The 23,284-nt window shown below is 40.5% G+C and overlaps 2 protein-coding genes across 4 annotated transcripts; one reads left to right on the top strand and one right to left on the bottom strand.

The window, feature by feature from the left end:
- Positions 1–58: 58 nt before the first annotated feature.
- LOC120726812 (ankyrin repeat domain-containing protein 13C-like) lies at positions 59–13,087 on the top strand. Its single transcript, XM_040020775.1, has 13 exons — positions 59–801; positions 894–935; positions 2,493–2,597; positions 5,050–5,135; positions 5,357–5,402; positions 5,607–5,673; positions 5,828–5,972; positions 6,079–6,210; positions 6,593–6,754; positions 6,840–6,919; positions 7,063–7,161; positions 11,514–11,614; positions 11,715–13,087. Exons 1-13 carry the CDS (start codon positions 441–443, stop codon positions 11,843–11,845), a joined length of 1,557 nt encoding a protein of 518 aa, XP_039876709.1. The 5' UTR covers positions 59–440; the 3' UTR covers positions 11,846–13,087.
- A 1,022-nt stretch (positions 13,088–14,109) lies between these two features.
- Positions 14,110–23,249, bottom strand: LOC120726821 (serine/arginine-rich splicing factor 11-like). Of its 3 annotated transcripts, XM_040020788.1 has the most exons (12): positions 22,952–23,249; positions 21,446–21,579; positions 18,506–18,621; positions 17,686–17,763; positions 17,563–17,600; positions 17,279–17,412; positions 16,070–16,148; positions 15,845–15,964; positions 15,651–15,740; positions 15,235–15,318; positions 14,927–15,089; positions 14,110–14,803 (listed from the first exon to the last, which is right to left on the bottom strand). In XM_040020788.1, the coding sequence occupies exons 1-12, from the start codon at positions 23,071–23,073 to the stop codon at positions 14,612–14,614; spliced, it is 1,350 nt and encodes a 449-aa protein (XP_039876722.1). In that variant the 5' UTR covers positions 23,074–23,249; the 3' UTR covers positions 14,110–14,611. The 3 variants fall into 3 exon arrangements, with proteins under 3 accessions (XP_039876722.1, XP_039876732.1, XP_039876740.1); XM_040020798.1 differs by lacking the exon at positions 22,952–23,249 and having other exon boundaries at positions 18,884–21,560; XM_040020806.1 differs by lacking the exon at positions 22,952–23,249 and having other exon boundaries at positions 18,506–19,009; positions 21,446–21,549.
- Between the last annotated feature and the right edge of the window lie 35 nt (positions 23,250–23,284).

Here is a 23,284-nt window from a genome sequence, read left to right as displayed (position 1 = left end):
ATTGTTGTATCGCCCCATTCTCCTGAATTCAGCCGCAAAGCGTCGATACCGTTTTAAAACCTGCATCCGAGAGACGCGGTAGAAGAGACAACGATGTAGTCGTTTGCTCTTCTTTCTTATTCTCCCGATTCATTGTTTGTGTGTGTGGTTTTTTTTAATGTTTGTCATTATTTTTTATTTTTTGTTTTCATCGCCGCACCCATAGATAAATCAAACCATATTCATTTTCTTGCAGCTAGCTAACGTGTCCTAGGAACCGCGTACCGCTATTTTAATAACAGAAGCGTTGCGAAAAAGCGTCGCCGTTAGCTCAAAATTTCTAATAGGACTGAGCAGATTTCATATTTGTGGATTTTTTTTGCTAATGCCCACTACCATATCGCATCTTCACCATACGTTAGCCTCGTGTGTAGTTCCCCAGTTACCGCACGATAGACATCATGACAGGTGAGAAGATACGCACCATGAGAAAGGACCACAAGAAACCGAACAAAAATGACGAGATAATGGACACGTACGATGAGACCTCCAACGGGACTATCTCTAACGGCACCAGTAAGCATTTCAAGTCCAACAAGGCTTTCCAGAAGTCAATCAAAACCTCGGCACAACAACAGCAGCAGCTCAATGCCAACAACATCAACGGTAACTCATCAGTTGTCAGCGACAACAACAAGAACCCAATAATCCTGACCAGTGACGACTTGGAGTTCCCTGTGCATGAATGCGTGTTTAAGGGAGATGTGCGTAGGCTCTCCTCTCTCATCAGGACCCACAGCATCTCCCAGAAGGATGTGCATGGTAAGCTTTCTGCTGTCATGTTTCCATTTCCATTTACAGTGTTTGTGCTAGAGGCTGATATTTACTTGATGTGTTTATTTTTTTAATTCCAGGAAACACACCTCTTCACTTGGCTGTCATGTTGGGCCACAAAGGTAATGCTGAACCATAGAGTAGTAAAATGAAATAACCTCATTTTAAAATTGTTATTATTATTATTGCCTTGCACTGGATTAAACAAAATTACCAAGAGCACTCTGAAAAAGTAATCTTCCAGTATCTGCTTAAACCCAGGAAATTTGACTAAATCTGCCGTGCTCTCCGTGGCCTAACATGGCTTTATTAAAAGAGTATTTTGAATCCTCATTAAAAGCCCCCTTTGAACGCAGCAGTTCCCTATTCCTGTGTTGGAATAGCCCACATACCCTTTGTGCGCATAACCGTGTCTTATCTGACCTCTGCAGAGCAGCGATAACATAATCTTGGTATGACACATTAGTTAGGCTCAGAGAAATCCACATATATCAGTAATTGCATACAAAGAAGCCAATTTATGGGCACAGAGACACAATTTCATTTATGTGTCAATTATATCACAAATTTGACTCAAAGCTCTTTGTAGTCTGTGTACCACGCAAAGTCCTCTAGTCCTGAAACCTTAATTTGGTACAGATTAAACTGAACTATTAGAAAAGAATTTGTTTCTTGCCCTGGCGACCATGCAATTAGTGGACAACTCGCTCTACCACCTGAGCCACAGCTGCCCCGTACCTACTTCACTGTTTAACAAAGTGGCTGTCTGATGCCTAGTTTGGCATGCCATCAAATGAAGACAGAACAGCTGCCTCAACTTAATCCAGATGCAGACAGCTGTTTCACAGTCTGCCATTATTTCCTTGCTAGAGCCAAATCTGCCAAGTATAACTGTAGGAATGAGTAAAGTCAAGAGTCTTCATGCTCTCCTGTCATTTGAGTAACTGAAGACCAAGTGTACTACTTTTAGTTTTTATGGCAACTCCGCCGACATGCAGGAAATGTTTAGCGTAAGCATGTGTCTGTCTCTAATGTGGCCAGCATTACCATCTGTTTGCTTCTCTCCTGCTCTCTCTGCGCCCATGTGCTGTGTCTTTATAGAAATTACTCTAAATTGAAGCTGCTCTGATGTACACTTTGTTATTTCAGTTGTCAAACAGTGACACAAACACAGCCCGTTATGACTAATACCAACCACATGTCGCTTTCGAGCCATTTTTGAACCTGCTGCTCTCTGCTGTTAAAACCCTGACATTGTAATGGATGAGATTACATTCACATAAGTTAAAGGCAATGGTTGTGGTGTGATTTCAGCACCCACAGCTTTAAACATGTTGTCAGGCCAGCTCACCGATTAAAGCAAACTGGTTTTTTTTTTTTTGGGAGAGGATCCTTAAAGAGAAGCACTTTAGTCAGGAAGTCCACAGAGTGCTGCAGCAGTATACAGCATGAGAAACATTATTGTGGGTAAACCCGTTTTACCCACCCTTCAAATCATGGTCCTGTAAATGAGCATAATTTGAGCATGTGCAGAACACTATATAGTGGCCTTTTGCAAATATTAAAATTGTTTCTAATAACAATGCAATAGTGATAGTGCAGCAGTAACAGAACTGTAGAACTAATCACATTTGTCACTCATTGTTTGGTTGTTTTCTTCTCTTTTTCCTCGTTTTCAGAGTGCGCTCTCCTCCTGTTGGCCCATAATGCACCTGTAAAGATAAAAAATGCACAGGGATGGAGTCCTCTAGCAGAAGCCATCAGCTACGGCGACAGGCAAATGAGTAAGCCTTTAAAAACTACTCTGAATAGCTGTAGACTGACTTGAGCTTTTCATATTTGGATCTGTTTGTTGCAATCTCAGTGTCACACCTGCAATCATACACACTCCCTGTTTTGACACTTAGGCTGAGTTCTGCCTATCTGAGGGTTATATAGATATACAATGTGTTCTTTAGACAGTATTTGTGGGTTATTCAGTCATATCGGTAATTGGGAAGGTGTTCTGTATGAATGTTCATATTGTAGTGGTGTTACTGAACATCAGCTTGATAGCTGCAGTGTTTTGGTTGGATTTTCTTTCCCCACGTGTTTTGCACTGACATCAGGAATCAAATGAGTTACTCTGATTATAGATGAAATCTTAAGTTTCAGAGAACATGTCTGCATTAAATGAGGGTTAGATCAGTGTTTCATTTTTTTTTTGACAAATAAAACTTGTGTAATAAGGCTGAAGATATAGAATTTCTAGCAAATTGTCTCCTCCAGTATTGTCGTAAGTATTTGTTAGTCATGTAAGTGTTTAACCACAACAAGTGCTGTCTGGCCATCCCATCTAAAAAGCTATGGTGGGGATTTTCTCTGAGCACTCACCATCCAGATGGGCTGGAACGCTGCCTTAGCAATGGCTTAGTGTTAGCCCCAAGCTTAAAGCTTGCCACTGCCCTGCTTAACGATGCTACCGCTTTTAGGTTCGACATCTAGTGAAATGGGTCAAATGACATGTAAAAGGTCCCAGCTAATGCTTTGGAGATATATTCGCTCCTCTGTCCTTGTAGGTTTTGGGTTAAGTTAGTGCGATTTGTTCAAGCTAAAGTAACATATAAATTGTCTGCTAAAAGGGCTGAATAGTAAATAATTTATTTTAGTTTCTGTAGCTGTGCTGAGCTGCACATTTTTAGTTCTTGCTTTTGGCTCTATAGATGATACGAGTGAGCTATGAGCATCATTTTCTTACACAGCCTGCGACAAAGCGTTTGAGGCCTGGTAGTTTGAATAATGACCCTCAGCTTTGTTAGTATGCGTCTCGGCTCTCTGTGCTTGCTGTGGCAGGCTGTCTTGGGACTGGGACCGGGAGCTTTGCTTTTGAGAAGGTCACATCACTCACAAGGGTGAAGGGGTGGCAGAGGGGCAGAGAGGGGGCCGGGTGCATTTAAACCATGCATAGAAATTCATAATCCAGTGACAAAGGATATTTAGATTTAAATCTTTGGCTAAATTACAGCCGGTGCACAGCTGGTGTTAAAGAGAGACAGAGAGCAAGGAATAATAATGGGGTTTGCCAAATGTCAAGTGTCTATTTGTGTGTGTTATAGCTTGTCACAAAGCACTGCAGTCTTGTCATTGGTCATCAGCTTTCACTTTTACACATGTGCCCATCGTGTCAGCAGCTCGCTATCTGGACGTGCGATTATGAACTACCCGAGTGCAGCAGCGTGTGCCTCGTCAGCACTTCTCTCCTCACGGTCACGTCTATTTTCTGCCTAATATTTCCCCTGGCTGAAATAACCAAGGATACGTGTGAGATATGCTGAGATATAATTTTTTTTCTTCTTTTTTTTTTTTTTGTGGTTCATTCTGGTATCATTGAGAGGACGCTGGTCAGTTTGTGAGAGGAAGTCGTGCACTTCACGAGCCAACGGGTTACATCAGCCGATCCAAACACGGCTGTGGTGTCTGCACAGTTATATAAATTATATAAAGCTGGGTGGGATTCAGTGTTTTTGTGTTATGTAATAATCTATGAAAATCACACAATTTTAACTGACGCGTTGTGGCAATCAGTGTGTCGGGATTTGGGTGACAGAGTTCAGTCCTGTGGACTGGTTGTGAAATATGCATATCCTGGCACTCATATCTCCCTCAGCGCGAAAGGTCATCTGAAAATGCTGGAAGAGAGGGTGACCACCATAAAATATTTGTGGCTTGTGCCAATACTCATGCTTTAGGGGTTTAAAAATGTATTAATAACATGCACTCAGCAGCTCCTGTTAAAATGCACAGTTATGACTTTAGATCGGGGTCAAACATAAGGCCAGAATCGGCCTGGCAAAGACTCCAGTCTGGCCCACTGGCAGGCTGAAAATGTGAAGGAGGGCATACATTTTGGGGACCTTTAACTTTATTTTTATAAGTTTTACAGTCTTGGTAAAGATAGCGTTATGACCATTCATGCAAACCAGAGGAATTAAGTAATAGCTGAACAATGAAATCATTTAGAAAAACTTGGACATGCTGTTAAAATTGCCACTTCTTTTTCTTATATTAAGATATTTCAGGGATTTAATGTGTAGCTAAACATCTTTACGCTGACAGAAAGGACAGTTTCGCCTGCCCGGCCCACTTAAGATCACAGAGGCCTGTATGTGGCACACAATGTAAAAAATGAGTTTGAAAGTCATACCACATTTTTATAATACACATCCATTATGATCCATCCCTGTTGTCTTCCCCCAGTCACAGCAATACTGCGGAAACTAAAGCAGCAGTCGAGGGAGAGTGTGGAGGACAAGAGGCCAAAATTACTCAAAGCTCTCAGAGAGGTGAGACTCATTTAAACACTGTGATGACAAACTCAGGTTTTCCACTGACATCGTTAAACCTTTAGTCCCATAAAGTTTGAAAAACCTTCTCTGTATTGATTTGGTTAAATGTCTGCTGACTACCCGTGAGCATGCAATATCAAGTGATGATGCACGTATAATCTGAACTTTCTGTTATGTTGTGCGTTGACCTTTTGATGTGTTTGAATGCTTTGGTGCAGCTCGGTGACTTTTATCTGGAGCTGCACTGGGACTTTCAGAGCTGGGGTGAGTTTTAACTTTCACACAAATGTGAAATTTTCTGCAACATATTCTCACACACAGCTACAGCGTGTAATAGTTTATAAGGCTGCTTTTGATTTTTAAATCCTTTGAAAATTTCCGGAGCTGTAACCTCACCCAAAACCCTCCATTAAGTGCGAACACAGCAGGAAGTCACTATTGAATAAATGCACGTCTCATCTGTTGTAGTGCCTTTATTGTCCCGGATGCTGCCATCCGATGCCTGTAAAATCTACAAGCAGGGCATCAATATCAGGTAAGATATAAATACTAGCTAAAGTCTGCCCCCATCTACACCACTGTGTGTTTAATGTAGCATATGTTTCCTATTGAGGTCGAGAACTTCTTTTAGCTCTGAAAAGTAGGGCGTAACTATCTTCACACACTCTTCCTCCTCTCTCTTGATTTAGACTTGACACCACTCTCATAGACTTCACCGATATGAAATGTCAGCGCGGCGATCTTAGCTTCATTTTCAACGGCGACGCCGCACCGTCCCAGTCCTTTGTGGTTCTGGACAATGAAGCAAAAGTGTACCAAAGAATACACCACGAGGTAACTGGGGGGGGGGGCATAAGGAGACCTCTGTTTCACATCATGTTATCAGAAAGATGTGAAAGAAATGAACAGCAAGAAGTTGACTCAGTGTTTTTGCCCCAAGGAGTCAGAGATGGAGACAGAAGAGGAGGTGGATATTCTGATGAGCAGCGACGTCTACTCTGCAACCCTTTCTACCAAGTCCATCACTTTCTCCCGTAGTCAGATCGGCTGGCTCTTCAGAGAGGATAAAACAGTAAGGCTTATTTCACAGTATGGTTAAAGCAAAAGCAATGGGACAACATTAGGATGAAGAAGGGGGGAAAAAACATATTAAAGGAACTTTGGGGTTTTTAAGCACTGGGACTTTTCCCATTTTACAAAAACAGTTGCCTCGAGGCGTTTTATAGTGTAAGGTTAAAAATCCTACAGTATTCTGGAGAAAACTGAGCAACCACATTACAACAGTGGGAAATAAACATACTTAGCCCTTAGGTTTTACCTCATGACCCCTTGAAGGCATCACAAGCCTCACTTTGATCCTCCATAGAGCCTGTGCAGCACATCCCAAGTTTGAAATTTTGTTTTTACTGCTGTTGCATTGGAAGTATGGCACCATCTGTTTGTTTCCTGTACAGGAGAGAGTTGGAAACTTCCTGGCTGACTTCTATGCAGTGAACGGTCTGGTGCTGGAGTCAAGGAAACGGCGGGAGCACCTAAGTGAAGAAGACATCCTGAGGAACAAAGCCATCATGGAGAGCTTAAGTAAAGGAGGCAGCATCAGTGAGCAGAGTTTTGAGGTGAGAAGGAAAGAATTCAGGGCCGTGGCTTCATCCGCCAGCGGTGAATGGTGCTAACACTGATGGATGTTTTTCTGCCCTCCAGCCCGTGAGAAGGCAGTCCCTCACAGCTCCAGCACCCAATACAATTTCATGGGAGGAGTACATAACCGCGGAGCACGGAAAGTAAGCACCTTGTGTTTTCTACGATGTCATCAGTCCTCACTGTAATTAGGAATTTATTCAGGGCAGGTAGAAGAAAATATGTATAACTGCTGAGTGTGAAATAACATCTTTTTGTGTTCGTCTGTGCCTCTTCTCACCTTCAGGCCACCTCATCTTGGCAGAGAGCTTGTTTGTAAGGAAAGCAAGAAGAACTTCAAAGCTACTGTAGCCATGAGCCAGGATTTCCCTCTAGGCATTGAGTCGTAAGTACATCCCTTGCTCCTTAGATCTATTTGCGAAGCTTTCTGTGCAGATTGAGCCTGGGTGGATACACTTGGGATACTAGAAAAGGGTAGTGCAGAGATGAGATGAATCACATCAGATAATTGGGCCAGGTAGACAAAAGGGCTTCAACTGGTTGTGGGAGAGAGCCACTGATGAGAAGATTACAAAATTCAAACACTCCCCCACCTTCACCACCCTCACCAAAAATGTTCTTTGGCTCAGCTTGGCCACCATGGGAACCCGGCACGGTTTGTTTGAAGTTAAAATTTCTTATTCGCTTCTTTTCATGCCTTACTGTATGCACCTGTAACCTTGGAGCTGCAAGGCTTTCGTGTGTCAAGACTTGTTCTCAGAGTCGGGCCAAATGATGGGCCTGGCTGATAAGAGTTTTTCAGTTTTAAATCTTTTTTTTTTTTTTTTTTTTTTTTTATATTTTAAACCTTGTTTTTTTCCAAGAGTTGATAATAAATTTTGGAAAAGATTTTTCCCCAAAAAATATTTTATCTGACTTGATTAAGTCAGTGTAGGTTCTTCTTTTTAGTCTGTGAAACTTTCACGTCTCATTCAAGAGGCTTAATTAGATCTAAAGCCACTGATGGGAGGCTCCCAGGTATTTAACAGGTGTTGGGGTTTGTCCTGAGGATTGTTGTCCCTCTGCTAATTAGAGCAGGGCGATATGGCCAAAAATATTTATCACGATATATATTTGAAAATTTGCGATAACGATATAACTGACGATATAATTGATGCGAGACAAAATACAACTCCACAACATTACTAGCGCAAAAAGACAACCTTCCATTTATTTTCACTTAAATAAGAAGCTGGTTTTTATGTACATTAAAGCTTTATAAAAATTTAACAGTGCAAATGAAAATTCCTTGCTGAAAGTTTAACCAAAAGGCATTTCCAGTAGAAATGGGCTGACATATCTTGAGCATAACCATGTATAATATCCACTGAAGTGAAAAAGAGGTGCTTTGCAACATTAAACTGCAGTGTGCAGTACGTATTTTTCGGACCATAAGGTGCACAGGATTATAAGGCACATTAAGCGAAACAAAGCAGTCAGATAAATCAAACTTTATTAAACTCATTCTTCTCGCTTCCTCCACTTCTGTACCATTGATTCATTAATGTTGAATTCTCTGGCAGCTGCTCTATTCCCATGTTGTTGCAGTATATTAATGACTAACCTCGTATTGTGGAGGGATTATCTCAGTTGTTCTTCTGACTGAAGTTTGGTCCGTTTACAGCATCCTGCCATGCGATTGCATTTGTCTCTAACCATGAGGAACCTTCACGTTAACTTTTATAAGTGGAAAAGTGTTAGTGTTCGTCCTCCAGCTTCACTGTTTATGTTATGCTAACATAGCTGTGTCGCTAGCGAGCACGTAGCACATAATTATATACCAGCTAGCCCAACTTCAGTAACCCTACAAACGTCACTGCTGTTTAGTTTCCTGTCTTCATTTATGTTGGAAATGATAGCAGAGCTGTACGTTTGATTTTTTTCAGAAATCTCTCAGTCAGAACATGCTATATCATGCTTAGGTAACTAGCGAGCTAACTTCCGCTAGCTTCCTGCTAACTTCTAACTCCGTTAAATGTAATACATTTTGTTTTCATGGATGCCTGGAAGTTAAACTTCATAGTTACACCTGGTAAAGCAGCAATGCTGATCATTTTATTAAAGATGAAAGAATTTAGACAGTTTTTAACTCTCAGTGATGCTGCAGTGTTCGTTTGACCTGAAGATACGGAGTTTAGGACCCAGATTACTCCCAGATTTAAGAGCATCTTAGTCCGACAAATACGACAATAACGACGGCCGCTTGCATGTTCTGCAAAAAAATGTGCTTTGTCGTGTATCTGACGGACAAACACCAAACCAGTTCCACATCACTGAAGTTGCACCATTTCTACAAACCAATTCTGGTTCATCTGTTTCACTCAACAATCGGCCATGTGCGTATGAAAACAAAGGCACTGCGCGTGCGCGTTTTACTCATATTCTATCGCGATATTTCATTTTCCTATCGTTGCCTAACATTATACCGGTATTACCGTGAACGGTATAATATGGCCCAGCCCTACTGCTAATCATGTAAGTGTTCAGATGAGCCAAGGTGTGAATCCTTGATAAACTGTTTTGTATGTGTCAGGAAATTCTTCAGGAACTCTTTGGAATCATCTTAATCCCAAAGATACTTTATTATCTTTGAGACGTAATGAACTAAACCATCCTTTCAGTGCATTGCATGTTTGTGCATCAGAAAGTTGGCTTTTAATTCCATCATCAATCAACTAAATGTTTCATGTCTAAGAAGCACTGGTTTCAGTGTTATTGCTGCACGTTCCCAGCTCCTCCCCTTCTGTTCTGGTTTTATTTGCGGTCACAAGTAGTCTTTTGGCGACTTTGTGTAGGAAAGAACTAATAAAAAAAGATCCAGCACTTTAAAAGATCATTTCATGTTGCCCTCATTTGGGATTCAGGCGGGATGTGGCTCGGGTTTTGCCTGTAATGGGTTACAGGCAATGCTGTTAAATATTACGGGAACTTAGTAAAGGCAATAAATTGCTTTATCTTGTCTACTGAATGAACCTTAATGGAGACAGCAATAAAAACCTCTCTTTATCAGAGCTAAATGTTTTTTAATGTAATTTTTCCCCTTTGCATATTTTGCTTTGTAATGTTTAATATGCTATGTTTAGTATTTGATCGTTTTCGGTTTTAATGTCATCATGACCCAAAATAGACAGTGCTCTAGTTGTTGATGATAAATAATATAATTTGTATGATAAACCTTTTGCACTTCTTGCATCATTTCCAGCCTTGGTGCTGGTAGTTCCCCAGCCCGCTTACCTTTCACTCTAAACTGTATGTGTGTGTGATTTGTGTGATTGATGAAATAAAACACTGGACTATTTTCTTGTGAATCGGTTTGGGGGTTCACAGAAACTGATTTATTATCATCACGGGCAGCCATCAGTGTCACTCCAGTGTTTTAGGTTTAACTTTTACATGAAAGGCAGTTTTAGTCATGAAAGAGAAAAGACCTGGACGGCTAACTTGTAGCTACCGCCACACATGGAAGTGAGGTAAAGTTGATATGTGCATGAATGAATGAAGGGGTAAATAAAATGGGAGTGTTTACTACCTGTTAAATTGTGTTATATTATCGTGCGTTTGTCCTAAAAATGAGTTAGTATGCACAAATAACTTCCTGAGTCTGGAATTCTAACATTCCTTAGACTTCAGCACAAAAAAGTACTTCACAGAAATTAAAGCCAGGCCGATGTAGAATTTTTAAGGCTGATAGTTTGTAATTAAAAAATCCGATATATAGGACGATATTTTTTTTTATATTTCTTTCAGACATTAAACACAAACCATTCTATTATTTTTATTTATTTATTTATTTATTTATTTATTTATTTATTAGTCCTTACTAAGATAAAATGACAAGATAAGAAGATTATTGCGACAAGTCATGGATTTCTCGTCTTGCCAACAGGGAAGTTGCAGAAGGCCCTCTAGTGGAGAAACTATGAAACATCAACACTCATAGCATGCTTAAAGGTTATTTCTCCCGCCTTCCCTTTACTTTTTAAATGCCGATTACGACATATCGGCAGATAGCCGGTATCAACTATCCTCTTGTTATTTATGTGTTATATCAAACTATATAATATATGGAAATTGTTAACCTGAAGTATAAAGTCCATAAATATATAAGATCTTTAAATTTTTGTGTTCATTTTACAGGATTACCTTTCTTGTTCATACTGGCTATCACTTTGTTGTTTTTAAATTTATTTAAGTGATCTAGTTTCAGCTCAGATGTAATCAAAGGGTCATTTAGAGCCAATGCTGATGCTGGAATAGTTTCATTTAGACAATGCAAGTGAATATTTCTTTTAAAGGGGAAATGTTCTTTCCTTAGAATGCCGCTTAGGAGCGCGACGCAAAGACTGCAACTTTGAAATGACGAAGAAATCTTGTATCAGCAGGCGAAGTTATTACAGCAAACCAGGCAAAATCTGCCTTTCATATGACATCGTGATCAAATGTGAATCTGTCTGTTATGAATAATAAATTCAGAGGATCACCACTTAGAATGACTTGAAACTGTGTGTGTGTGTGGGTGGGTGTGTGTGTGTGTGTGTGTGTGTGTGGGTGCGCTGAAGGTCGAGTGGAGAAAGTGGCTGAACCTCTACCAAGATTTGCAATTCAGTCAAAATCTCGAATTGCATTGAATCTGTTTTAATTTTTTATTTATTTTTGTAAGAATTTGTGAGGTTCTGATTTACTCTCTTCTGCTTCCAGATTACTGAATGTGTTGGAGGTCATAGCTCCGTTCAAGCACTTCAACAAACTCAGAGAGTTTGTCCAGATGAAACTTCCGCCTGGTTTTCCTGTCAAACTCGGTATGTGAAGTGACCTGTCGTTGCATTCCTGTGAGTAGATGAGTTTCAGGAGCAGGATCACCAATAACCTTCTTTTGCGTGTGTGTTTCCTGCCTCACAGACATCCCCGTCTTCCCCACGATCACAGCGACCGTCACCTTTCAGGAATTCCGTTACGACGAATTCGAAGAGTCAATTTTCTTCATCCCCGCCGATTACAAAGAAGATCCCAGTCGTTTCCCAGACCTCTGATCTGTAAACGGGGATATGGCCAGCAAGTTTGGGAGTGCAGACAAAAAAAGAGGAATATTGTGTTGTTTTATTCTGTATTTATTAGCTGTGAAAAGGAAGGGGCGGGTGGGGGCCGGTCTTAGTGATCAGTTGCTCTGTTGGCTGATGGATCCAAAGCAAATCAATGCAAGCAGGTTTTAGAGCGCCACCTCACATGTAGATGCTTCGGGAGCCGTTTTTGTGAAATCGATGATAGCTTTCATTGTACTCGCTGTTCAACAGAGCAGTTAAACCCACTGCTCCATGCTGCTGTTCTCTACTCTGAAAGCTGTCAGACTTCATCGTCACTATTTAAATATTTCCCCTCATCTTCAAGGACAGAGAACTGACTTCTCATTCTTGAAAGTGCACTGACGCCCTCGTCTGTAAATAATTCACGTCTGTACTTCACAACAAAAAGAATAGCAGATATAGCTATATCCTCAAACTGTGCTTAATATTCATTTATATATTATGTATAATATATAGAGAGAGATGAACTCAAATGAGTAACACTGTGTAGCAATACATTTCCGGTACTTAAGAATGTTTTTAACCAGCTGGGATAAGGTTTAGCATTAAAGAAGACCTCCATTGTTACAGTACGATATCCGAGCCTTTTCCCCTGCGCAGGGACGCAGTCTCCTGCATCTTCAGGTTAGCTCATGTTACCTCTCGGCTGTCTCTCCATGTCTGTCGTGATCGTATGTGCTCAGTGTGTGAGTGAGTAACTGTATTGTACCAGGGGTTGTTGTGTGTACGTTTGTGAATGGGAGAACCCAGGTGAGATATCAGGTAAACTGTTCTTAGTTTAACACTGCACTGATAAGAAGTATATTTAAGGCATGCTCTGGCTGTGTTGGCCTCCTGGATCACATGCATCTTTAAAGGTATATTCTCTGTTCTACTACCTGCAGGCTGGCTGGTACTTAAGGAGAAACTGGAAATTAGAACACTGACTCTTAGAAAATGTTTTAGTGCTTATAAATTCTCCTTGATTGTTGTCTGCATATGATTATCTTTTTATATATATATATATCTATATGTATACATATATAAATGCAAGTAGAGGGAACCAAGCTGTGAAGTTGATCGTTGCTGGATCTCTCAACTCTCCAGATAAGACATTATCTGATCCATTGAGCTGTCTGGCTTCAGCTAATATGTACTGCAACCATACCTACTTCACTTCCCTTTAAATAAAGCACCAGCATCATCTTTCAACTGACTGCGTGTTTGTAATAAAAATTTTATGAGGCTTCCAGAGGGGTGGACAAATATTTTGATATATTGGGGATTCTTATCGCTTCAGTGGGTATTTTAGGTCAAATCTGGCGATGCTTCAAGACAATATTGTAGTCTGTTTATTAAAGAGGTGAGGCTAAGAAGGGAGAGCTGGTTTTATCCCAAGATACTAAAGATTATAAAATTTCCCCTGATTTATCGTCAGTGTGTGAAGACGCGTACGTTTCAATAAACTAGCAGAGCACTGTCCGTTTGGCTTCAGTGTTTAGTGCAGACATTGCAAAATAAAACTGGTCATTTTATCTGAAAAATATTTAATTTCTCAGAGCCTGGGCTTCTTTTCACTTTAATATGAAAGAGATTTAATATATTCAACATCCTAAAAATGTCTAGAAACCTATGCCAGATTAGTCCAAGTTAGGGTTTTAGACACAAGTCCCAGAGACCAGAATTAGCCCAGCAAAGACTCCATTCTGGCCGAGCTTAAGAAAATGTGAAGGTATGCTTAGATTTTCAACTTTTACCTGTCTTCTCATCGGTTTTACTGCTTTTCCTGTTGATCAAGCCACACGACACCGAAGTACACAAGCATTTTCTGTGAATTCATGAAAACCATATGTTCTAAATTTATAATTACACAACTTTATTTAAATGGTCCGGCCCACTTCACATCAAAGTGGGCTATATGTGGCCCACATGTAAAATGATCTAACTGAACTGGAAAATTTATGTTTAGAAATCCTCCATCAGCATTAGTTTTATGCCAATAAAGACTTTATGTAGTATTGCTGCACTGGACCTACGTGATGCCAAAGGTTAGCATTACCAATTTAGGCACATCTGCCTTTGACTAGTTTGAAGGCAAAATTGTCTCTGTGATCAAACAGCTGAACCTGTAGACATGTCTGTGATTTAAGTGTTTTTAAACCAGATGTGAGGATTTTCATATCTGTATCATTAGCCCCCCCAACCTGAGGTGGAAGTTATAAATTTTCACAGTCTTAGCTCTTTAAATAAGCTTTAATATATAAAAGAAATCCTTGATAAAACAATCAGTACTCTCAGATAACAAGAAGCTAAGCTAAGAAGCTTGCATTTTTGGTGAAGACAAGAGACCCGTGCATCACACCACCCCACACAACAGAAATGAAAAAGGTTCATATGTAAAGACAAAGAAAAAAAAAAAAAGAAAAAAAAGAAATCTGGTAACACAAGCTAAAGAAACGCAAAGCAAGCCTACTTCCAGTTGTAATCTATTACATCTGTAGCAGCAAAGAGCAGAAAGACCACTTACAGTAAATGTGACAAACCGAGAAAAATGTCAGGGCAGACGATTTTTAGCATCAAACATTTGCAAAAGGGCACGCTTCCCTCCTGTGACAGAAACTGATACATTTCAAACAATTCACATTTTCAGATTCAGCCCAGTAGGAAGGGGGGAAAGATGTAGCTTTTTCACAACCAACATGGAGGGAGAATGTGGGAAAGGACGGGACGGACGAGTCAGTCGCTGACGTCCATGTCCTCTTCGTGGCGATCATCGGCACCGTTAACTTTGGCCTGCTTCGCGGAACGTGCTGTGCCATTACCTTCTACCGACCGAGGAGACAAAGCAGAATCGTCCGAGTCCTTCCTGTCGCCTCGCTCCTTCTCGCTGTCGTATCCTTGCTCTTCCTCATCGTAGTCTCTGGTGATCTGGGAAAAGAAGCCGATGCATGAGAAACCTCGAAAAAAAAAAGTAAAGAAGTACAAACTCCCTCCGACTGGCTAACATTAGAAGAGTGATGCTCACAGGGTCTAAAACCACAACACACCAACCTTAACATCTTTCTCTGCATCTGATTTCCGGTCACGTTCCCTTTCTTTGTCTTTACTCTTCTTTTTCTTGCTGCTGGAGCGCTCCCGTTCTTCACGGCCGCGCTCTTTATCGCTCCTACGGTCCCGGTCCCTTTCCTTCTCCCTCTTCTTCTCTTTTTTGTGTCTGAACAGGATGGAAAGTGAAAAGTCCAGAATAAGATTAGTAATGGATATATGTTTACTTCTCCTTTAAAAAAAAAAAAATCATTCAGGAGAAACTTAAAATACACATTCAGTGCAGCCAGAAGGTATTAAACACATCAGACAACCTTCGAGGAGATGGAGACGGGGAATTTTTCCTTTTAGGAGACTTCTTAGGAGAACGGCTGGCGCTGCGACTTTTCCTGCGTCTCCTGCAAACAGAACAAAATAATTTAAGTTTTGCACATACGCAGGATATTAGAAGCAGCTGAAATAAATACATTTGACTGAAAACCAAAAATCTAGCATTTCATTAATAACTGTCATATGAATGAAATCTTATTTCCTGTTAAAGCATTAGCAGCTTTATCGTGATTAGGGAAGTACTATACTTAAAAACGTACATTTAACTATTCTGTTCCTGTTGATTTTGTACTTTGGTAAATCTGACCATAGAACAGTCATTAAATTCTCTTAATATTAAAAGGTCTTTACCAGAATAGAATTCAAGCACTTGTCAGCTGAAGACCTTGGCTGTACTCACCGGCTCACACTGCGTGACCTCCTCGCTGTGCTGTAGCTTTTGGGTGGTGTTTTGGATTTCCTTCTCCCTGCATCTTCTTTCTTTCGCTCTCTGTAGATAAAAAGAAAACATGCATATAGATGTAGATCTCAGGTTTCCCAGCTGCAGACCTCAGAGTACAGGTTCGAGGACAGGTTTTTACACAGTTAACACACCTGGATCTGCTGCGAGATCTCCTCCCTCTGTCTCTAGAGTGGGTGTGTCTCTTGCGCGGGCTTTTGGAGCGTCTTCTGCTTCTCGATCTGGATCTGCGCCTCGACCTGCTTCTGGTTCGCCTGAAACCATTCATTCACAACATTTAACTTTGCTGTTCATGTGAAAACAAACAATGCAAAGTTTCCTCATCTCAGCTCTGCAGATGATAAGTTTTAGTAAATCACCTGTGTCTTGAACGCGATCGGGACCTCCTCCTTCTGGATCTGGACCTGGACCGAGAGCGCTTCTTCTTTGTCTCCTTATCTGCACGTCAGGAAAATGAAATACAGGTCAAGTTCCAGTACTCTGTGTTTTACCCTTTAAGACCTACCATAGAACCAAGTCCGCCAGAGTTATCTTTATATTTTTACATGTATTTTAATAAGATGTAAGCATTAAGTCTATAATAACTACATAAATTGCAAAAAAGTTCAATAAACTACAAAAAATTGAAAATTGTTTTTGTTTGTTGTTGTTTTTTTACATATATTTCTAGTTAGAGAAATTTAAGAGGTTTATCCCTTAAAACTGTAAATACAAAAAAGTTGCACAAAATAGTTACTAACAGAAAATTTATTTTGAGTGTCTTCATAGTTTTATTTTTGAGATACACCAATTTTTACATACTGCTGGAAAAACAAAAATAAATATTATAATGCAAATTTGCAAAGAAAACAGCATGTGCATCAAAATAAACTATTTCCAGCAGTGCAATTTGAGTTCTAAGCATCCCAGAAACTATTCAGAAAAGCATGAAGTCAAACATGACTTTTAAGAACACCAGTATAGGCTTATAAGGCCCCGAAGGTAAAAAACAAAAAAGAGGAAATGGTAAAAAAAATGATGCCACTTCCGGTTTCGGCCAGGTAATGGTGGACATACGATAGTTCGCGCTGACGTCTATTCCAACGTAGGAAGTGTTATGAACAGCTGATCGAATTGGCAAAGCGTGTTTCTGGAATATTATGTTTTTGTTGCTGCAAGTGCTTTTTATGCTGTTTTTTGCAAAACTATATGTGGAAGGAAACCGTAATCTAGGACGAGCTGATGGCATAAGATGTAAGTACAACTCCTCCGGTTTCATGTGCAAAAAAAAATTATTGTGCTAGCTTACGTGGTTCCGGTTCTACAGGGATTTAAAAATAGTTACGCAAAACGGAGCGTACCTGCTCCATCCGGTTTTAAAGGGTTAACAAACGTTTTTTCTTAACACTGAAAACAAAAGCAAAAACAAACTATTTGCAAACATGAAAACCTGCCAAGGAAATCATCTGAGGAAGTAAGCTGACCTAATAAGTGTTTGTAATGACAGCAGTGCAAACAATCCAGACACTGTTTTATACCGCAAAGCCAACATCCTAGCAACAAGATCTTCTGAACTTTAATGCACTCACGTCCAGGTTCGATAGCAGCAGAAATGAGCGACTGGGCCTCTCTGACTCTCTTCATTGCCTCTTCGATTTCTTTATTAGCTGCGTCAGCCTTCAGCCCAGCATTCAGGTTTATTCCAGCCGCCAGGGGATTCAGTCTAAACAAATAAATATTAATTAGTTGACTCATTACCACAAAACAACTGCTTCTTTCCTGTGCCTCAGTTGTTCTATAGTGCCTGGGAAAAATAACAAACAGAAAAACCCTAATGCACAGCACTCAAAGAAGAATCTTTAAAGAGACTTACTTTGGATCCGTCATCAATTTCAACAGCTGATCAGCAGCCTGTGTGGAAACGGGAGGATAAAGACTGTCAGTTCAAAACATTCAACATCAACTTCGTTCACTGCCATTTCAGAAAACCTCTCACCTGGGGATTCATACCAGCTCCGGGGAATCCAAACGCTGCCATTGCGTCTATATTGGGTGCACCAAAGGGGTTCGCAAGCTGGAATAAACAAATTTATGTCAGGCCAAGAATATCCAGATATGAACACCTAACAAGTGTTTATGTAATTATATTGGTGCTATCTGATACACTGGGCTAAAAATCACTGTTTATGTGCAGGAGACTAATTTCTCTCATTAGTAAATGGCCAGCGAGGCAGGTAAAGATGTGATGTAAGCAGACAAGCTGTACATTAACCGATGCTGATATACGCTTTCGACTTGAAATGACAGAAACATGGCAGAGCCGAAGGAGTAACTGATGGATATGTGAGTGGATGAAAGAAAACCGTAGACAGGATACTGCTTGGTCACAACTTGGCAAGAGACCTGTAACTCGGCAACATGACTGACTGCTTCAAACCATTTATACTAAAAGGATGTGAATGAGCACAATACAATTTTGCATTACCACAATCCTACAAATTACCAAAAAAACAGAAATACAACACAGGGAGAAAAAACAGATTTAAAGAACTATACAAACTCCCCCTGGTGAGGTGAAAAGCTACCAGATGGACTTTGAAATGATCCAACTTTAAAACAAAAATAAACAAAAGCCAGTTTATCTGTGAGTCGTATTTTTATGTTATCTTACACTCTGCTTCTGTATGTCTTTAAATGCATAATTACTTTTTCAAAAAAGGCTTCAAGTTACATTTTGTCATGTCAGAGCAAAAATGTTAAGACTTTTGGTTATGTCACCATGTAACATCCAACACAGTTAAACAGTGAGGTCTTACAGGTGGATTGGGGATGGGATTAGGCATCGGAAGAAGGCCTCCCCCTGGCAGAATTCCTGCAACAGCATTTGCTGGCGCCAGCAGTGACAAAGCTTTAGCCTCATCTGGAATAGATCCTACAGGGATAAAGAAAAAGGCATTAGGAGAGAAGAAAGGTTTCTCACACTCACACACACACACACACACTACAGAGAAGACATTTTGGAGAAAAAAAAAAAAAAAAAAAAAAAAAGAGAGAGAAAAGTGTTCACAATTCTTCACATGTTTACCTCATACATCAGAGAAGAGTTCCCTTAATTCAACATAATCATTGCAGTGACTTAACTATTGCTGGAATAAATCACACTACTCCAATGAACACTGCCAAGAATAGATCACCTGAATGTGTTTTTTAAGTCATGAACCAAACGTTAGCAAGCACAGCTGCTTCTCCAGTTCGGTGTGCCCTCAATTTTCATTTTTGACGTTTACTGAAACAAGCGATTCACGTTGGCGGCTTCGCTACTAAAAGCACACAGAGAAAAATTGAGATACACACACAACAGAGAGAATTTTAGGGATTCGGCAAGAACACTATGCAAACCATCAGCGTCTACTCACCACAAACACATTTCAGAGAATTAAGTAGTTTATATGCTAAATGGCAATAACAAAATTCAGGCTAGATGCTGCCTGCATCATTATCTCAGTATCCTTACCTGTCACTGCATCAATTAACCAAACCTGGACAGAGGATGGTGGGCTGTTTATTTTAAAATGCAAAATACCTCCAATTTTATCTTTCAAATAGCTCATCATCATCATCATCATCTCACACTTAATCCATTCACAAAGAGACATCACCTAAATACAGACACACAACACTTAAACACAAGAGCACACTGGAGAGAGAAAATGCTGCAGGAGACAAAACGGTTGGATGGTATTTTCAGCAGGGCCTGGTATACAGGACTGGCTGAGCCAGGAAAAAGAACTGTAAAACACAACAACAAAAGAAAACCACTGTTAAAGAGGATACTGGACCAACACTACGTCATGTCGGTCGCCTATCTCAGAGGATTTATACCAGAGAGTTTTAGTTCCATGTATTTATTAAATCACTGACTAGTTTTCCCCTTGTCAAGTCTGAAATTACATCGTGAGGTTAAAAAAATGTTTTAAATCTACTCTGTGCAGAGTAGGCTACTTTGGCATTAGTGTGTTTCTGTATTAACTAAAAAATAACCCAGACCCCTGACATATACAATTATTGCACCAGAGCCAAATAACTGGTGTTACTCCCAAGTTGTTTTTTTAAAGCCATTTTAAAAAAGGATGAGGCTGGAAATATTCTTGTTACTGTCCACAAATCTAGTGAATACCATCTCATGCCTGATTTAGACTTCTGTGGGGCTACAACACAACCTACACAAGTGGTTGCGTTACCAGCATTTATGCTAGTGCTGTAGCATTATGTGTAAATTACTGTGTAATCATGTCCCCGTGTTTTACATGCAGTCCCAGCTGATATAAAAGTGTAAAATTCTGGGATCTTTTCCCCCTCCTGGGTCCCTGTTCTTTGTTTAGGTCATTATTAATCACATGCAAACATATTTTCCCTCCAACTTCTGAAATGCACAGGAGGAATCGGCGGTGCTGAACAGACCAACTGCCGTACTTGCGGCTGTATTTCATTATGTTATCATAACATCATGTGATAGCACAGATTTCCGACACAGATTTCCAGCTGATCAGGTGTAAAACTTTCAGAAATATATTGTCTGACTTCTATAGAAGGCGAAGTGGTTTCTTTAAAAACATACAGTAAACGTAAAGTACTGTGGTGTTATTCAAACAACTGTCCATCTGCTGGGGACTACTTCCAGCTGTTGTTTAAAATCTGTTTGCGTATGCTAGTGAGCTTTTAAAAGAGCATGATGGTGCCTGAGGCACCGACTCTAAATAAACTGCATCAGCTGCAATTACCCTAATGAACAAACAAGCATTTACTAGTCTGTGGACTTGAATGGCCTCTGTGTTTTCATGGGATTTGTTGACATTAAAAAGTGATGAATACAGGCAGCCTTATCTGCAAAAGAACCGTTTCTTAACCATAAAACACTTGACCAAGCAGCCCTCAAAAGTGTCGTTAAATAGTGCAGAATTTGCACAGTTTCAGGTTATGCCCTAGAAATCTGAACTTTATCTCAAAACCACCTGGGAAAGACAATTTAGACAGAAGGAAAGAAAAAGATAAGGCAGAGAAAGAAAAAAAAGGAGACAAAATGAGAAGAGAGAGAGAGTGGTGGGGCTTGTATGCTTGCTGGCCTTTGCAAATGTCTACAATTCCCTGTTGGCAGGCAGAGGACCACTTTCAGCCATCAACGAGGGGGCTGCTTTTGCCTTCTTCACTACAAAAATTACACACACACACATACACACACACACATACACACACAAATAACAGAGAGAAGTTTAACAGGGGGTAGTCCAATATATGGTGAGAATAAAAATGCATTTGGTTAAGCATTTCAAGTACATCACTTCTGAACTTTGACGTGCCTGTGGTGCCCACAGATGTCCGTGTCCTGGTGTGTAAAGCAGAGTTTGGTACACTGAACTTTCTGAGCGCAGAGCACATTACTGTTTTAGTCAGAGACAAACACCTCACTATATCCCGAACAACTTAACTCCAGGTAACAAAGATCTGTTTAAGGGCTGTTGTGCTAAAACAGATGTGCAATGCGCTAAAACAGTTCACCACAAATCTGACAGCAGAAGTCTGCTTTAAACACACGAGCCATGGGAGGAGAATGGCAATACCACTTTCATTCAAAATTATCTTACAAAGCTCATATAAGCATGCCAGGGTGAATTCACAGGAGACGGGAAAAACCAACAACAACCTTTTTACAGTCTTGCACCATCACAATTCATTCAACAATGAGCTTTTATACAAACCTTCAGCAAACGGGACCACTATCAGCGCTCTGTCCACAAACACCGTGTTAGTCAGATGCTGAGACACACCAACAGACTCTGGCTCCTGGAACTTCACGAAGCACACCCGGGATGTCACCGGCATCGGCGAATCACTATAGAAGTGGTAAAGAAGAATGACGTGAATAAACTGCAATAAAAAACATTGCTTTCTTCAGCCTCTTTTGACATCCCGATGTAACACTGAAAATGCAAGGAGCAGCAATAGCAAAGGTAGAGGAGTTTAAATGCCTGGTATCAACCGTCCAAATCAACGGTTCACAAGTGAGGTGGAGAAAAGATTGGAGCAGGGTGGAGTGGATCGAGACAAATGTCAGGGTGATTTGTGACAGAAGGATGGTGGCGAGTGTGAAAGAAAGAGTACATAAAACTGTAGCGAGACCTGCTATGATGTATGGTTTAAATACAGTGGCACTGACAAATAGACAGGAGGCTGACGCTAAGATGTTAAGACTTTGACTTTGAGTGAGCAGGATGGACAAAATCAGAAATGAGTACATCAGAGGGACAGCACATGGAAAAAGGATTACGGTAGATGATTTGGACACATCCAGAGGAGGGACAGTGGATATATTAGACAAAGGATGTTGAATATGGGGTTAACAGGCAGGAAGAAAATTGGGAAACCAGAGAGGGGGTTCATGGATGTAGTGAAGGAGGACATGCAGAGGATTGGTGTGACAGAGGAGGATGCTAGGGATAGGGTGAGATGGAGGCAGATGGTCAGCTGTGGATCCCTAAAGGGAGCAGCTGGAGAAAAATGTTCTGACAACCTGATGTGGTCCAGTGGCACCCACATGCTGTGTTAGTCACTTAAGTGTGGATTTGACACACAACAAATATATGCAGACAGAGTTTAAAGCAGATTTATAACATACACTTTAAACAGAAATAAATACAAGTACCCAGGCCCTGACTGTATACTTTAAAAGAAAATTTACTGTGGACTGTTGGAAAGACTCACAATTATAATAAAAACGACTGGGGAAAGGAGGGGTAGAGTTACCCTAACCTAACCCTAACAAAACATCGGAGAGACCGTTAAAGTTAATACAACTAATTCTTTTCCTTCCTCACAAGCTCACCTTGGGCGTGTTTATATTAATTATTAATCACTTTTGCTGCATTTCCTCTCATTGATAAAAAGAGACTTTACATACTTTGAAAAACAAGACACTACGGTAACATTAAGACCCAAATAAACACCGAGGGGGACATATTAAGCCTAAATACACGTTTTTATCCGTGTTTAGGAAATAAGCAGACTATCAAAGAAATAAATAGGATTAACGCGTGGTTCATGAGGCCAGACAAAGACATAAAAGACTGCGGGCCAGGTCACTGGTTAGCATGGACCTACGCGTGCATGCTAACCAGTCTACCGAGTCTACTAGGAAACACGACCAAACAGCCTGTGACTACATTATTAAAGCCGCTAATAAGCCCACAGACAATAATTTAACTTACTCTGGCGGAAATAACTTCAGCTCTTCGATGGTTCCCAGAAAACCGAACAGTGTCCTCATCTGCTCCGACGTTGTGCTCGGCGACACGTTCGTCACCTGCACCACCTTCGTTGTGTAGCTCATTTTCCCGACTTAAAACCTTTGTAACACAACCGCCAACTGCTAATATTAAACCACACTACCGTCTATCCGCTGGTTACAAAACCAATTTTGGGGTTTTTTTGGTAATTTTTTTCTGGGTATGCGCTAACTAGCGACTACAGCAAACTGTAGCGTCTCGCCGCCATCTTGGGTAATTGTCGATTGAAGTGCGCATGCGTGTAGCGAAACTGGC

This window comes from Simochromis diagramma, unplaced genomic scaffold (assembly GCF_900408965.1).
Source record: "Simochromis diagramma unplaced genomic scaffold, fSimDia1.1 OVJJ01000205.1, whole genome shotgun sequence".
Classification (NCBI taxonomy): Eukaryota; Metazoa; Chordata; class Actinopteri; order Cichliformes; family Cichlidae; genus Simochromis; species Simochromis diagramma.
Note: the sequence above shows the minus strand (reverse complement) of the source record. Positions and strands in the feature narration are given on the sequence as shown.